At 42.9% G+C, this 17,798-nt stretch overlaps 1 protein-coding gene across 32 annotated transcripts in view; it reads left to right on the forward strand.

The window, feature by feature from the left end:
• Positions 1-17,798, forward strand: part of NRXN3 (neurexin 3) — a 1,570,655-nt gene that overhangs the window by 514,994 nt on the left and 1,037,863 nt on the right. For all 32 annotated transcript variants that reach the window (XR_008417276.1, XR_008417277.1, XM_053889672.1 and 29 more), the window contains one exon: positions 3,802-4,185. Coding sequence is in view for 30 of the 32 variants with exons in the window: in XM_053889672.1 (XP_053745647.1) it covers positions 3,802-4,185 (384 nt within the window). In the remaining 2 variants the exon portion in view is untranslated. The remainder of the gene's footprint in view (positions 1-3,801; positions 4,186-17,798) is intronic.

The following is a 17,798-nucleotide window of genomic DNA, read 5'->3' on the forward strand; positions in this document are numbered from 1 at the left end:
CAGCCGCAGATCAAACAAGCTAGCCCCAGGCAGTACATAGCTACTGTGGAATTATAACAAAGAGAGGGAGGGAAAACACACACACACACACACACACGCACGCACGCACGCACGCGCGCGCGTGCATATAGAGAGTCTGGAGCTTTTGAATGCCTGAACAGTTTGCATAGCTTTCTATGGACCATGTGGCAATGAAGGTCACATTCTGTGCCAACAGAAAGGACATTTCACCCAGAGTGGTAACTAGAGCATTTGGATTTCACACTTATTTCCTGATTCTCCGTTTAGAGAATTATACTCAGGAAGGGTCTTGGCTATATTTGCTGTATTTTTAAGGATTCTCCCTCCTTGTAAACACAGAAAGTCTTTCATCTGGGAATTTTTTTGTAGGCACACTTGGCCAATAATAGAAAACAATAGATTCCCTCAAAAGGCTGCAGCCAGGAATGAGCTTTTCTGTATAATTCCCTAGCCAGAGAGATGACAGAGATGAGCAATATTACCCTTAGGAGGAGCTGGATGGGTTCCGTTCAGAGGGCAGACGGGTGGCAGATTGCAGCCCTGGATGGTTTAGTGCCCAGCAGGATGCTTTATTGATTGTCTGAAATCTAATCAGAACCAAGAGGCTTCAAATTAAATGTGCTTGTTGAGTAAGAATGAACAGTTTGTGCTTTTTTAACAGAAAAAGACACAAAAAAACTAATTTCTCTGGAGGGAAGATCTTTTTCTCTCTCTTTCTAAATTTATCCATAAAACGTCAGCAGGGGCAGAGCAAAAAAACTATCCTAAAATTATAAGGGAGGGGTGCCTGGGTGGCTCAGTCGGTTGAGCATCCGACTTGGTTTTGGCTGGTGTCGTGATCTCATGGTTTCGTGAGTCCGAGCCCTGTGTTGGGCTCCATGCCGACAGTGCAGAGCCTGCTTGGCATTCTCTGTCTCCCTCTCTTTCTGCTCCTGCCCCCACTCATGCTGTCTGTCTGTCTGTCTCTCAAAAGAAATAAATAAATAAATTTAAAAAAAATTAAAATTATAAGGGAAACACTTCTCTTGGTTTCAGGACTATGTGTTCTGGGTCTCTGGAGTTCTACTATGGTTGATGGGTGTCATGATTGGTTAATCTAGACCTGACATAGCTTAAAGGTTACTTATCTGTGTCACAGGCAGGTGAGAACACCTAAGCTTGCCATATGTTTACTTCTGTTTATTCCCAGCACTAATTGCTTTTCCAGTGATGTAGTTATTTTGTTAGATCCATCAGTGGACCTATCTGACAAATATATCTGGATTTCAGAAGCCTTGAATTTCTTTTCTGGGAGCCATAGAATTGGCCAATACTGATAAATTTGATCAAAGCCTATAATAGTTTACTGAGTAAACAAATAATTGTCCCATGAAAGCAGCATAACATAAAATTTTAATATGATCTATTAAACTTCATTTCTTCATGAGAGTGTTTTCTGGTGTGTTTTTAGTTATGAACCTGTTCCAAAATGAATAGTTATGAAAACATCTGTATTTGCGAGTGTGGTGCCTCCTTCCCTGTTCATCCCGAAGAATGACATGGGAAAAGTATTATGATCACTCCCCAGTTAGGAGACTGATTCTTGAAACTGAATTATGTGCATTCAAAACAGTTGTGGTCACCCACTCAGAGGACGGATTTTCCTCAGGATGTATTTATGGCTCCAGCATTTAAATTGGGTCTGATGCTGTCCTTGTTTATCAATAACTGTTCCTCCAGGTTCAGGATCAAGCAGCTCTGTGGGCTTGTGGAGGGTAGAGAAAGCAAGTAGTGCAAGAGAACAGGAGATGCAAACCTCAACTTCCTCATTTGTGAAAGAGCGTACATATTAACTCCTACCTTGCTGGATTGTTCTGAGGATCAAGTCCAGAAAAGCACATGCAGTACTTAAAATGGTGGCCAGGACGTAATTACTGTTCCATAGGTTTCTAAAAGATTAAAAACAAACAAACAAAACCCAGAAACACAAATCCGATTTTTCCAGGAGAAAACTTGTAGGATGGAGTAGAGGAAGTTGCTGTTGGTGTAACCCACCCAGAGGCCTATTATGCTGGCTTTGTAACCTGGAGTGTACTTCTCATTCTTGATCTTATTTGATCTTTTTGGCCCTTCAGACTCTCCCCTTGGTAGCCCAGGGGATTGAGACTCAGACAGAAGTGAAGGCTAGCTGATGGATGGCCGGCCTACTTATGCTGGTACCAATAAAGCACTTTAAGAATACTAAAGTTTTTACATTTCTGGCATGTTTAGATATCACCTTGATTGTATAGTTTAGGAAACTGGGCTGTAAAATGGCTCAGGGACTGGCTGGGGTCAGAAGGCCACTTAGGAGCAGAATGCCAGGTCCAAGTTCCCAGGCCAGGCTGTATGTATGTACCTTCCACAGTCACGTTGATGGATCCCCGACCCTCCTGCTACTGTGTTTGGTCTGCCTCTCTGATTTCATCTCCCGCTCACCCCTTGTGCCCTTCAACCCTAGCCGTACTCTGGCTTACCCCATGGCCTTTGCAGGTACCATTTCCCCTGCCTGGCATATTCTTCCCCTAGACTTGGTATGGTTGGGTCCATTTCAATATTGTGGTTTCAGCATACCTATCACCTGCCAGAGAGGCCTTCGCTGACAATACGTTTTATTTTTTTTATCTAAAAAAGTTTTTTAATGTTTGTTTATTTTTGACAGAGGCAGAGCATGAGCGGGGGAGGGGCAGAGAGAGAGGGAGACACAGAATCCAAAGCAGGCTCCAGGCTTTGAGCTGTCAGCACAGAACCCAACGCGGGGCTCGAACTCACAGACCGCGAGATCATGACCTGAGCCGAAGTCGGACGCTCACCCGACTGAGCCACCCAGGCACCCCGCTCACAATACGTTTTAAATTAGACCCCATAGGCTGCTACCCCAGTGCCCACTTTGCTCTCCTCCTAGTACCTACCATTACCTAATTTCTCTTGTTTGTTGAGTGATGTATTTACCTTCTGTCCTCTGCTCTGGACTATATGCACTAGAAGGACAGAGACATACCTGTCAAGTTCATCTCTGTGCCTACAAGAATGCCAGAAACACACAGGTGGGCAATACATATTTGTTAAATGAATAAACAAACATGTCCCAGGTAAAAGTTCTCAAAGGCAATGCTCCAGATATTCACTGGCAGGGCTGGTAGCTAATGCTAGTGTGGAGGGTATCAGTGCATGGAGGGTTCCATCCTTTGCGGATGGCAAGCGGGTGATAAAGACTCAAGTACTTCCAGAGTCCTTACTCTGTCCCAGACACACAGGGGCACTTTATATATATCAACTCATTTAATTGTCACACCAGTCTGTGAGGTGGGGACGATTATTTTCCCATTTTACAGATGAGGATGTTAAGGCCTCCGGAGGTGAAATCACTTCTTCAGGGTTACACAGCTAGTACGTGGTAGAGCTGGGGTTTAAACTGAGGCATCTGCCGTGCTGCTCTCAACCTGTATGGTATGTGACCTTTCAGCCAAGACTCTGTAGAGACAAGATACCACGTAAGGTGTTAGTTGACTGAGATGGTCCTGAATCCTCCTGTCAGTGAGATTGTCTTAGTGGCAAAGACTGGAACCAAATGGCCTACGTTATCCTTTCTACTGTCTTGAAGCATTTGACTCCCTTGCTTGTATTGTTCCCACCTGACCAGGCAACACTGGTCTCTGAACTCACCTACTGGTCTTCTGTCATTTGGCTCATTGACTGGCAGTCTGACCTGAGATGCCGAGAGGGCTGTTAGCTCACTCTGTTTCTGTCCTCCCATCCCAGGTACCATATCAGTGAACAGCAGGCGCACGCCATTCACTGCCAGCGGGGAGAGTGAGATCCTGGACCTGGAGGGGGACATGTACCTGGGCGGGCTGCCAGAGAACCGTGCTGGCCTCATCCTCCCCACTGAGCTCTGGACTGCCATGCTCAACTACGGCTATGTGGGCTGCATCCGTGACCTGTTCATCGACGGGCGCAGCAAGAACATCCGGCAGCTGGCGGAGATGCAGAACGCTGCGGGCGTCAAGTCCTCCTGTTCACGGATGAGCGCTAAGCAGTGTGACAGCTACCCCTGCAAGAACAATGCTGTGTGCAAGGACGGCTGGAACCGCTTCATCTGCGACTGCACCGGCACAGGCTACTGGGGAAGGACCTGTGAAAGGGGTGAGTTGGCCCTCGTGGGTGGCATGCAGGGTCCGAGTGGGGGCGGTGGATGGCAGTTGTGTCCCTCGGTGGAACTACCCATGCTTTCTTTGTTTTAGAGAAGCATTTCCTTTTGTTCGCTGCTTCCCAGATTATATCCTTTCTGATTCTGGATGATTGAATTTGTTTAACTAGGATTGGATCCCAGAAAGGGAAACTTCAGAATAAGTATTACCAAGATCATGGTCCTTTTTCAATTAAATATGAGACATTTTCTATGTAGAGTGGGCACACACTTCTCTTTTAGGTTTCTGGATACACTAGCAATCTAGCTTTTCGGAGCTTTCTACATGCTAGTTCTTGGACTAGGCTTTAAAAATACACTGTAGAAGAAGGTAGATCCAGGCCTTTTCTCATGGAGTTGCTGCCTCTGGGAGTATTTAGGCATTAAAAAAATAATTACAAACATGTAAGAGGCAGCAGGATGTATTGGTTAAGAACATGAACTCTGGAGCCAGACTGGGTGAGAAATCTGACCCTTATGGGGTGTTGTGAACTTTATCAAGATAACTGGTATCTTTCAGACTTGATTTCCTCATCTGTAAAATAGGGATAATCAGGCACCTACCTCACAATATATGGTGATGATTAAGTGAGTGAGTAGTTTCCCAGGCAGTGACTTAGTAAGTATTGGTGATTGTAACCATCATCATTATTGTTATAAACATCACTAAAGGGAAAATAAAAGTTTGGGAGGCCTCTGCAGGGGGAGCCACCATCCTGTAGGGATTCATAGAAAGCTGATGCCAGGAAGAAATACGCAATCTGAGACTTGAAATATGACTAGGAGTTAGCTTTGCAAAGAGGTTGGAGGAAGGCATGTGTCTTAGACAAGAAAGACAGAATGTGCCAAGGGACAGAGATAAGAAACCATGGCACAGTTGAGGAACTGAACGAAGTCCAGAAAGGTCTAGAGTGTGGCATGACGTGGGAGGAAGGGCATAAGAGGTAGGTGAAGGTGAAGAGGAAGGAAGCAAACAGGCCAGGGTGCTGGGAGCAATCGTTTGCATTCACCACTTTAGCATCTTACATCTACACTGACTTTGCAGCTTGGGTGAAGGGTAGAGATGAAGGTAAAAAGAAACGGAATCAAGACACGGAGATTCTGGTCTTTAAGCAGTGTCCAATTCCAGCTTGTTTTATTCTTTTATATGCCAAGCTTATGGACTCAAGCTGGCTGTCCATAGGTTGTCAAACTCTATTTTATATGAAAGGATAGTTTCTGTAGTTATCAAGTGTTTGCTGAGGGCATAGCTTTAAGCATCCAAGGGCTTTAAGGATACTGCATCTGTAACAGACATCGTTCCTGCTCTCAAGAAGTTTATCATTTATTTATCTGAGGAGTTGAGACACCTATACAAGAAGAGTAATAAAATGATACAGGCCAGCATCATGGATTCTATTTGTGGACCAGACTGGGAGGATATGGAGATTCAGAGAAGAGAAGATTTTCTTGAGGAGGGACATGCAGGGTCTCATCCCTCAAGACTACTGGTGGCCAGAATTATCCAGTATCACAAGTCTGATGATGAGGATGAATCCTGGAACAATCCAGGAACAGGGGCTGGATGATGAGGCAAAGATGTTTTCAAGGCGTGGTTTTTGTGAGGTTAATTATATTATTAGATGAGGGGTATTTCAAAAGAACTGCAGACCTTTTTTACAGCTGGATCAAAAATAGGACACAGAGCACTGGGGTGAAGGAGGAAGAGAGAGCTTATTTGGAGCTTAGGGGATGTAAATTCAGTCACTGAATTTTCAAAGCTACAACAAGCAGAATTTGAGCTAAGATGAGGAAGCAGCTGTATGGGGCGTGTCAGTCTGTCAAATTCCTAGACTTTCTGCCAAATCTGTTTGGAAGCTGGACTACCCTGGTATTGGTTTAGGTCAATAGAAAGGTCATTTGACGTCTGAGATGAGTAAGACAGTTTTGGTGCAAGCCACATTGTTACAGATCTTTCACCACCATGGAAAGTAGTATAAGAACCAAAGATCGCTTCAGACATCCACTTCTCCCCTCAGGTCTCTTCCCAATTCAAGGACCTTGTGACTGCTGAAGACAGGAGGATTTCCTGTAGCCAGCGGTGCAAGGTGTCTCTGAGCTCACCTATTCCAAGGGTATATAAATGGGAGTTGGTCCAAGTTTTGCCAAGTACGGTGAAAGTCACTGCACCTTTTACGTTGTCACTTTGGACTAGTCATTAAGAGGCAGCTGATTGGGGATATATGAGGGACAATTATTCCTGGTACAGTGCAGCCAAGTCATCTATTCTAGCCAAATGAGAAGGAGCATAGCAAATTTAAGACATTTGATCTATACATCGCTCAAATCCCAGACGGTTCAACCGATTGTTTTGTTCTCCTGCTAATTGTTTTTTGGCCCTGTATTGTTCCTGACACCGTGTTCAGAGTGAATCAGTGGAGTGTAAAAATGGTAGGACTCTACTTGCTAGCAGAGAAAATAGAGTTTTCCAATGACATTGTTTTTCTTTATTGAAACTGATTTCTCAGTGGAGATACTTTGAGTATCTTTTATTCATTTTTATACATGATGTAGACATTTATTGAAACCCTAGCATATTCCAGGCACTGTATTAGATGCTGGAAATGCAAAGACATTGACATAGCCCCTGATGTTGATGAAGGGGTGTATAGTCCTTCCAGGGAAACAAAGGGGAATGCAGTAAATGTCCTAACATGTGGTAGATGTTATGCCATATGTCTATAGGGGAACAGTAGGGCAAACGGACGGGAGAGGCCATGTCTATGTAGGGGAGTGATGATTGGGAAAAGAGGATTCAAGATTTCTTGGATCTTTTTGTCTCCTATTTCTAGCAAAACTATGGTCTTTCTCTGCCTATGACCCTGTAGGCATTTCTGAAGAGTGGTGAAGGAAAAAAAAAAACGCCAAAAACTTGTCAACATTTTTAATGTAAGGAGCATGATCCCCTTTGGATCCAGGAATGCTGCCTCACCCACTATGACCCCATCACTCAGTTTACTATTTTCTCTCTATTTTTCTTTGAACATTAACCAGAAGCTTAGAATCGGTCATTTGTAGGAACTGTGATGAGACTGAGACAATTTCTAAGGCAGTGTGTCCTATCTGGCCCAAATTGAAGTGTTCTGTACTTGGATTTTGCTGTGGAGTCAGTCCTTTGGTATCACTGGTCCCACAATAGGAATGGTAGGGTTAGAGAGGCATTTGTTAATATAGAATGAAGAAAGCATAGGTGGAATACTAGAATTGGTAGAAAAAGAACAGAGCTGGGGATGGCCTGGGTCAGACACTAGATCCAAATAGCCCAAGAACTCAAGCAAAGTGAGCAAACAGATCAGTCTATAGGGCAACTCCCAGATCAAAGCTGTCCTCCAAAGATAAGGGAATAAGGCAGGGAACCTAGGAAATGTATAAATATATGAGATTAAGGTTAATTTTGAGGAGTATCTTTCTCTTATAGTAAAAATGGATGACTCTTGCTTGTACCCTCATAAGAATGCTTCTACTGCCTGTGAAGATAGCAACTCTAAATCTTGACATTTAACAACTGGCTTGATGTCGTATTTAGATTTTGTCAGGATGATCTGATACTATTCTGCGAAGATGTAGATCTATCTTCCCTTCCCAGTTGTTCAGCTGTATCTATTTGGGTTTGTTTTTCATAGTGATGTGGGAGACGCCTATCTCTGTGACCTAGAAAGCAAAGCCCTGTTTTGGTTGCTTCTTGCCAGTCAGTTTGGTTGAAATGCTCTAATCTACTGTAGGACCACCTGCCCTCCTGTGAAGCCCTGTTGTACAGAGGAAACGTTCCAGCTTGTCTATCTTAGGAAGATATGATCAGCTGATGTGAGACAACCAAGCCATCTTCTCCTTGTCAGTGTGGCCAGACTGTTTAGTTCAGTCTGTGGGAGCCAAGCGTACATAGCCAAGATTATGGATATGATTTTTTTTGTGGACCATCAAGCTTCAATTTATGATGCCACTGCAGATTCTGTCTTCCTCCCTGGATGACTTTTTCTGAAAATATGCCATCATTTATTTAGCAAGCGAGAAAGTAGGATTCAGCATGAGTCCATTCCCATGACAAGAAAAGTAACCTACAGAACAGCACTTAGAGTCAGGGTGGTCTGGTGGTTAATGGCATGAATTTTGGAGTCACATAGACCTGGTTTCTGTGCTGATTCTGTCACTTACTAGCTAGGTGATGTACAAAAAACTTCTCTCTTAATTCTTCTAAGTCTCAGTTTCTTTATCTATAAAATGGAGAGACTCATACTTTCTTGGTAAGGTTCTCTTGGTTGCAAGCTACAGAATCTACTATGGCTAACAGTCAAGGAAGAGGATTTACTGCATGATTACCTAGAGAGGTATTGATCAAATGAAGATCTCACTAACTACATTTTTTTTTTTTTAATTTTTTTTTTCAACGTTTTTTATTTATTTTTGGGACAGAGAGAGACAGACCATGAAGGGGGGAGAGGCAGAGAGAGAGGGAGACACAGAATCGGAAACAGGCTCCAGGCTCCGAGCCATCAGCCCAGAGCCTGACGCGGGGCTCGAACTCACGGACCGCGAGATCGTGACCTGGCTGAAGTCGGATGCTTAACCGACTGCGCCATCCAGGCGCCCCACTAACTACATTTTTAAAAAGGAAGCAGAACAGCTCTAGGGACCCTAAGGCACTGTGATTCAAGTGACTCATGTCTCCTGGCCTCCAGGTACTGGATTTTTCTATCCAGCATTTACATTTTCCAGAAAGGGAAAGTGGCCCAGTTTGGTTTATCTGTCTTTCCTTATATCAATCAGCTCTGTTTAGGTGGGTGGTCCCCTAGAATAGATATGAAGGATCACGGTTGTGTGTGTGTGGGTGTGTGTGTGTGTGTGTGTGTGTGTGTGTGTAAATAAGATATTACTGCACCATTTTGCTAGTGCTCTTTCTTGGCTAAGCTCAGCATATTCTGACCCATAAGGCCATGTCCTATGACAGATATCCAGCCATGTGGAGCTGCTTCTGTCTGACAAAAAGAAATATTATCCGGAGTCATGGAAATCGGATGCCTTTGAAAATAATAATTTGCACAACGAAGAGAATGTGATGAGAGGGTAAATCTGCTCTTCTCACTGGTTCCTGGGATTCCATTCATCTTATATAAACACCAGCTGAAAACCAAGAATACAGATATTTTGAGTTTTCTTAAGTGACTCTTGTTCCAACAGGAAAAGAGTGCAGACAGCAGCTGCTCTCCCTTGCAGCCTAGGGACTTCCCTTTCAGCCAGCTCTCTGAATGCTGCTGTGTGCCTCTGGAGTAGCAGCAGTGTGTTCTGCCTGGGAAGGGTGAGTTCCCACCCTTAGATGACACTGGAATGTGTCATTTGGATGCCACATGGAAATTTTGACCTCAGAAATAGAGTTGGCAGGTGCTGTTGATGTTTCTGTTCCTAATCTTTATTTCAGTAGGTGAGGAATTGGAAACTCTGAGAGGTTAACATCACTTTAACTTGGAGTAGCTGTAGAATGGTTGAAATTCATGATTCCTGACTTTTAATCTCTTGTACTTTCCATTGCATTGAGCAACCTTTCCTTCCTGTATATCTGAGAGAGGTCAGATTGTAAGGTCACTGAGGGAGGGAAAATGATGCATTACATATTTTTGTTGCCCACCTCCCCCAGTCTCTAGCACTGTGCTGTACACCTCAGTCTTCATTCCTGGGCCTCCTGTTAGTCTGCATACTCCCTTTGGTGTCCTCATCCATTGCCATGGTGTCAAAGGTCATCTACATGTTGTTGACTCCCAAATCAACTAGCTTGGCAGATCTCTAGCTTGGCAGTCTCTGGAATCCCAGATTTCTGTATCCGGTTGCTTGCTTGAGATATCCATTTAGATTTCTGATAGGTATCTTAATCATAACATTGAAAAATAAATTTTGAGTCCCTCCTCCCAGTGTTAAGACTCTTCCCCCACCACCTTCAGTCTCAGTAAATGGCATCACCATTGTCTTTGGCATTACCATTGTCTTTGGCATTTTCCTTGATTTTTCTCCCACTTTTTTAAATCTTTCACAGCAATTTCAGGTAGACCTCTTATTTAAACCCGTCCTCATCTGTTCACCTCTCTCCCTCTCCACCACCATCCTCTTAGGTCAGTCTACACTAATCTCTTTTTTGTGCAACTAGATAGCATGTCAGATGGTTATGAAAAGCTCAAAATCATTTTCCGCCTTTTTCCGAGTATTAGATTATTAAAATATTTATATATTCAGTATTTTCCTGTATTAAGTATCTTTAGTTTCAGTGGCTTTTCGTTCCCCAAATTGTAGGAAATGAAGCTATGATACTTCTTTGGAAAGAACTTCAACATTAACATAGCGGTTCCACAAGTAGGCATCTGTCTCTTCTCTGTACCAGGCTTGGTGAGCTAAGTTGTGAGGATGAAGTTTTGTAGGAGACATGGTTTCTGTTCTTCATGAACTCATAGTCTAGTGGAGGGGCTGGAGAAGTAGTCTGCAAATTGTAATGCAATCTACCAATGGCAGTAATTCAGAGAATAATCATAGGGAAGAAAAGATGGCAATTAGAAATCAAAATATGTTTAGCACAATATATCACTTTATAACTGGTTCTGGATCCACTGGGGTCTACTCAGACTAACACTGGTGTAGGAATAACAGAAGCCCTGACTTCTAAGGTCAAACATAATAATGTTGGTTGCTTTTATAGGTTCCAGTGCCATCGAGGATCTGCTCCCAATCCCCAGGGATACCCAGGCCCTTTATTTAGATGTGTGACCTTGAGGTTCTTACTTGGATACTCTGGCCTCTCTGTTCTGCAAAAATAAAATGAGACAGTTGTGTTTCATGCTCTCTCAGGGCCCTTCCAATTCTAAAACTCTGTGACTCTCAAATGTCATCGGCTTGGCAGTATCTTTCCTTATCCTGAGTAGAGAGGTAAAGGTGAGTGAAGGGCAGAATAGGAATGCAAGTCCTTGTTTTGTTACAGGCTGCATAACTGTCTAAGTTAGGAGGCTGGGTTTAGTTACATCAGCACTGCAGTGAAGTTTTTGGATTCTTTAATCTATGAAAAGTAATACCTTGGTGTACCAGGAATACTTCAGGCCCGTGATACATAGGTTTTAATTGGTGGATTCATGAATAGAACCTTGGATTTCTTAAGAACATTTAAAGGCTGTCACCTTTTTGGTCCAGTTTTTACCCCTTTTGATGGGTAATGATATTTATCAGAGAAAGTGGCTTCTCAAGAAATATGCAATTCATGAGGTGCCTGGGTGGCTCAGTTGGTTAAGTGTCTGACTCTTGATCTCAGGTCAGGATCTTGTGGTTCATGAGTTCGAGCTACACGTTGGGCTCTGTGCTGACAGCACAGAGCCATCTTGGGATTCTCTCTCTCTCTCTCTCTCTCTCTCTGCCCCTCCTCTGCTTGTGTACACGTGTGCATATACTTTCTCTCTCAAAAGAAATAATCCAGTGAAGAAATGGGCAGAAGACATGAATAGACACTTCTTAAAGAAGACATCCAGATGGCCAACAGGCACATGAAAAGATGCTCAACTTCACTCCTCATCAGGGAAATACAAATCAAAACCACACTGAGATATCACTTCACGCCAGTCAGAGTGGCTAAAATGAACAAATCGGGAGACTATAGATGCTGGAGAGGATGTGGGGAAACGGGAACCCTCTTGCACTGTTGGTGGGATTGCAAACTGGTGCAGCTACTCTGGAAAACAGTGTGGAGGTTCCTCAAAAAATTAAAAGTAGATCTACCCTCTGACCCAGCAATAGCACTGCTAGGAATTTACCCAAGGGATACAGGAGTGCTGATGCATAGGGGCACTTGTACCCCAATGTTTATAGCAGGACTTTCAACAATAGCCAAATTATGGAAAGAGCCTAAGTGTCCATCAACTGACGAATGGATAAAGAAGATGTGGTTTATATACACAATGGAATACTACTTGGCAATGAGAAAGAATGAAATATGGCCTTTGGTAGCAACGTGGATGGAACTGGAGAGTGTTATGCTAAGTGAAATAAGTCATGCAGAGAAAGACAAATACCGTATGTTTTCACCCTTATGTGGATCCTGAGAAACTTAACAGAAGACCATGGGGGAGGGGAAGGGGAAAAAAGCTGGAGAGGGAGGGAGGCAAAACTATAAGAGATTCTTAAAAACTGAGTATAAACTAAAGGTTGATGGGGGGTGGGAGGGAGGGGAAAGTGGGTGATGGGCATTGAGGAGGGCACCTGTTGGGATGAGCACTGGGTGTTGTATGGAAACGAATTGGACAATAAATTTCATATTAAAAGTAAAAAGTATACAATTCATTAACATCAAATGACATGTCCTCACTTTTTCTTATCTGTTGGTGCTTAGATTATACAGTTGTATCTCTGGTTACCACTGTAGCAGTGCTCAGACTTAGCCTCTTTGTTTTCCTCTTCCTGTTTTCTAAGTTTTCCTTCCCACAGGCTCAAGATTGTATGATCCCAAGAAATTGTACCATAGTCCATGAACCCTTCCTAAGTGTTATTCTACCAGGTTAGGGTCTGAGATTCTCCTGATCAAAGCTGCCCCTGTAACTTGAAAGAGAGTAAGGGAAGGGAATTCTGGCTATTCTGGAGTCTTGAAGCTCAAAGGTCTCAGAATTGGTTGGGGATTTTGTACATCCTTGAAAAATTTATAGCTAAGCCTATGTTCAGCCTGAAAATATGAGGGTCAGAACTTTGGGGCAGCACATGACAGCTGCTTAGAACCGTTTCATACCTGCTGTGGGCTGTGGTTTTGTCCAATGCACGGACATGGTGGCCATTTATATTGCTGCTGTATACCTTTATCACTGTCTTTGCTAAAAGCTTCTTAACTGCTAGCAGACATCTGCCTGATGGGTGCAATAAATTGAGATGCTGCTGAATTAGGAGAAACAAGTGCTTTAAAATACACACAGAGGGATTATCATAGTTTTTTCCAACATCTCTGGCTTTGTGTGTCTTTTCATAGATAGATGAATTCTTCCTTGCTCCAGTCAGATTAAGAGGAAAGGAAAGTTAAGAGATCTACTGTTTATTGAAAGAAATTATGCGCCTGCTCTGTGTTAAGTTCTTAATATACACTGGGCCATTTAACCCTCACATCCACTCTGCAGGCTGCATATTATTATCCTCATTTTCTGGTTGAAGAAATTAAGGGCTTGATTCATTCATTCCAAAGCACCTATTTAGCACTATGTGCCAGAAGCCATGTTGAGCCCTCAGGGTACAAAAGCATTGATCATGTCTCTCCTCATAAACATTCTAATAAATTCTGATATCTGAGGAAGGTGGGACATAAATTCCAGGAGGAAGTATCATGGACAGCATCACAAATTAGGTGACACTAGAGCCGAGGCTTGGTAAAGTAGTGGGTCTCTCCCAGGTAGATCAGGCAGGTGAAAGTATTCCAGGCAGAGGAAGCAGATATGTGAAGGTGACTTTGGTAAATAGGAAGTTTTCCTGGTGTATGGAATCTAAAGCTTGGGAAGTAGGAGAGGAATTTGAGGGGATATTTTACAAGGTGTGGCTGGAGGGGTGGCATGGCCAGTTGTGAAGCACTTTGTTCACTCTCCCGACAAGTTTGGACCTTCTCTTACAGGAGGCATGCTATTTTTAGCAATGTGAGAACAGGGTGGGATGTGGGAGACAGGAGCCAACAGACTAGTGTGCATTAGTTCTGTTTGCATTTGCATTAATTCGGGAATGAGAAATAAGAGCCCTAAGTGAGGTAGAGGGAATGGAGGTTGCGTTTGGGGGGCACATCCAATAGATATTAAAGGGGAAGTATCAATAGGACTTAATTGTACAGTAGCTAAAGAGTGTTCAAGACTTGATTAGAACAAGAGTTTGGCCACAAAAGTTATTCTTTCTTTCCTGTTCTACTCAGCCATCTCAAATCAGCTAGAGATGCTTGGGAGGAGAGGGGAGGAGGTAACTAGTAGTCCCCTACATACGCTGGTCCCACTCTGAATATATGTGCCTAACTCTCTGTGCCTCAGTGTTTAGATTTACCACTGAGAATATCCACAGTGGCTGCTTAATTGGGTTGTTGGGAACCTCTGTTATAAACCAAAATGTATGATGTACTTACATAGATAAGCCAATATACCCCTTTCTGAATTTGGAGTTCAGCAATTCAAGAATGGAAAAAAAAATTATATGGCTGGTGTTCTTATCCTGTTTTTTCCTTCTGTTGTAGAAATAATCTAGATGGGATTTTTGTGTTTAAGCATAACAATACAGGCTAGAAGTTAAAAGTTGGAAGGAGGGTTGTGCCGGAAGGAAAACATACCAAAGCCTGCTCTTCTCCATTCTTTAAATGGTTTGTACTTGGAATCAAGACCTGACTCCAGTATAATCCTAGATTTTGAAGAACTAGGTTAAAATGATCTGTTGTTGACAACTGTGATTATCTCATACTCTGGCATAGATTTGATGAAAAAAATGAATTGTAGTTTCTTTTATAAAAGTGGGCATGTTTGATATTAAGCCAAAAGATTCTTACAGATAGGGAAATCAGATTTTTAATTTTTCCTTATTCTAGTCTCTCATTAGGACTTTACAGCAATGATATTTAATACCGAGGATTGTGGATATGTCTGTGCATAGGTCACATGTATATAGTTTCCCTCCAGTTTCCCAGATGTGTCTATATTTTCATGGGTTCTGTTATAACCCAATTTGGGGTTATTAACGTGAAGAGACAACACACCTGTAGCAATCATGAATAAAAGGCACGAACTCAAAACCTGAAACTGGATTGACCCAAAGAAAACCAGAGAGAGTATTAAAGAGTCATAGATCTATTTATCTTGCCAGAGGCTCAGATGTTATCTGGCATAACAATCCCCCCCGCCCCCCCTCCCCAGTTTTAGGTGAGGAAACTGAGGCCTCCAGGTAGGAAATGAATTGCCCAAAGGATGGAATGTCATGTTCTTAACCCCTCATTTCAGTTCCCTTTTGGTTGAAATTTTTTAAAGAAATAGGCACTGGCAGTATCTGTGCATATTTTGTGAAGATATATGTTTATGTCCCTGTGGCCTACTAAGCAGTAGAATTATGACATTATAGGAAAAGCATTTAGTCCATTTCCAGTAATTTAGTCTTATTGGTAAATTTTTTTTGAAATGTTGGCAGTTGATTTAGAGAGAAGAAATATGAAGATAAAGACATGTATACGTTTCTCCTCCCTCCATCCCTCCCTCCCTCCCTCCCTCTCTTTCTTTCTTTCTAAATGTCATTTTATTTTGGGAAAGAGAGTGAGTGAGCAAGCAGGGAGGGGCAGAGAGAGAGAAAGAGAGAATCCCAAGCAGACTTTGCACTATTAGTGTGGCGGGCTCTATCCCATGACCACAAGATCATGACCTGAGCCAAAATCAAGAGTTAGACGCTTAACCAACTGAGCTGCCCAGCGCCCCTGCTCCTTTCTTTCTTTCAACACCTATCTCCTCTTGCCCCATGAGCAACAAATAAAGGCAGCTCAACAGAGAGGATGTTGTAGTGACAAGTGCATCTGGGACTTAGGGCTGGAATCCCTGGGTACGAACAGCTCTTGGAAGGCCCCCTTCTGAGGACTATTAGACTGCCATTTCCGTGGCAAAGAGATGCAATCTTTCTTGGAGAAGATCATTTCATGCTTCTTAGCATGTTTAACCTTTATAGCAAGCCATTCTCATCAAAATGACAAACCCCAGCAGAGCCTTCTGAGAGGCCAGTAAATCAGAAACCTTATGAAATCTGTGGGATTAGCATGCTCGCCTTCTTTGTTTCCCCAGGGGAAGAAAGCCCGGTGCCTTTCAGATTTCAATCTTCTCTGCAGGCCTCTTGTCTGGAGTTCCCTGCTGTGGCCCACTGGTATTTGAATACTGTTTTCCCACAGTTGCCCACAGCCACATACTAACACCAGCCAAAGGCAGCACATTCTGTATCTCCATCAGTGACATTGTAAATGGAAGGTAACTGCTCTGATGTTTGCTTAGTTGAATTTTTCCCACCCTTGAAGTCTTCCTTTCTGGGTCTGAAGATAGTGCCTGGCTCTTAATGTCACCATGCGTGGTGACAGGCAGTTGCTCATCTCCAGCTGGGTGTCTCTGGTCCCCATGCCCTATTTTCCAGTCTGTAAGGAAACTTCTTTCACGAACAACCCAACTTCTCCAGCTGCTGCAATGTGGGGCCTCCTTCTGTGGAAGTCTACAGTCAAGTCTATGTTGAGCACAGAAGTGGAAAGAAAAAGGGTTGATGAATAAAAGTGCTGTTCGGGTGATAAAAACACCTTTATAGGGGATGGTGGGGGGTGACTTTTATCAGAATTCATAGGGTCATATTTAGAGTTGGAAGGGACCTCTGAGGTTTTTGAGTCTAACCCAGTATCTGTTGCATAAACATCCTTGATAAAATCCCTAAAGTGTTCTGTGGACTCTATGGGAACATTTGCTCTGTTTCCATATGCTATGCTAAATGCTTAGCAATGGGTAGCTTATTTAATAGTTGTAATAACTGTATAGGATAGGTGCTATTTTTATGCTCAGTTTACATCTGAGGAATGATAGGGTCAAGGATAGGTTAAGTAACCTGCCCAAGGTTATCCAGTTCTTCTGGGCCCTCCACCCCTGAACCCACTCTTTTGTTATCAATAATACTCTATGGCTCCAAGTGATAAGGGAGTTCCTCTCCCATTTCATGTTTGGATAGCACTAAATATTTGAAAAGTCTCCTTTTTGCCGTGCACAGAGGTCTCAGTTCTTCTAATATCTTTCTTTTGATCTTGGTTCAGGATTTGGGAACTCTACAGGATTTATCCACTCATTTGACATTTACTCAGTACTCACTATGCCATGGACACCTGGGATATATAGAACTGATCAAACCTAAACCCTCTTCTACAATAGACCTTCAGTTACTTAAAGATGACTGTCATTTTCCACTGAAATGTTGTCAGTCATTCGCAGGATAAACATCACTGCTTTCTTCAGCCACTCGTCACCTGTTGGGTTTTGAGTTTCTCCATAATCTAGTAGTTACTGAAGTGGCTTGAGGAAGATGAGGAGGGACTGTGCGCTCAGGAAATGGAAGTATAGCTTCCAGTACCAGGGAGCTGTGCGAAGTAGGCTAAGCCCTTTAGGCAGCAGGCACGTGTTATTAAAACAATAGCCTAAACAATTCTCAGACATTGTAACATCTTATGGACTATGGGTTTGTGTGGCGGGGGACTCACTGGTATATTAATGAGGGGTATATACTTTTGATAGTTTCTGATCCTGAAAAAAATGCCTCAGGCCCACCGTTGGCAGCATCACATTTACTGCCTAGTTGTATTTCTCAAAATAGTTCTAGACTGAGTGGGTTACATCACATATTTCATAGCAAGGCTGAATTTATTTTTGGACGTAGGAACTTCTCAGAGATCACTCAACAAGGAAACCGTGTTTTTGCCACGTATCAGCTGATACAGATTCATTGAATGCTAGAGCTGGTCACAGCCTTAAAAGTCACCTGTTCTAGTGCTGGTAATTCACAGAGGAAGAAC

Source organism: Panthera pardus, unplaced genomic scaffold (genome assembly GCF_024362965.1).
Source record: "Panthera pardus isolate Hobbes unplaced genomic scaffold, ASM2436296v1 HiC_scaffold_24, whole genome shotgun sequence".
Taxonomy (NCBI): Eukaryota; Metazoa; Chordata; class Mammalia; order Carnivora; family Felidae; genus Panthera; species Panthera pardus.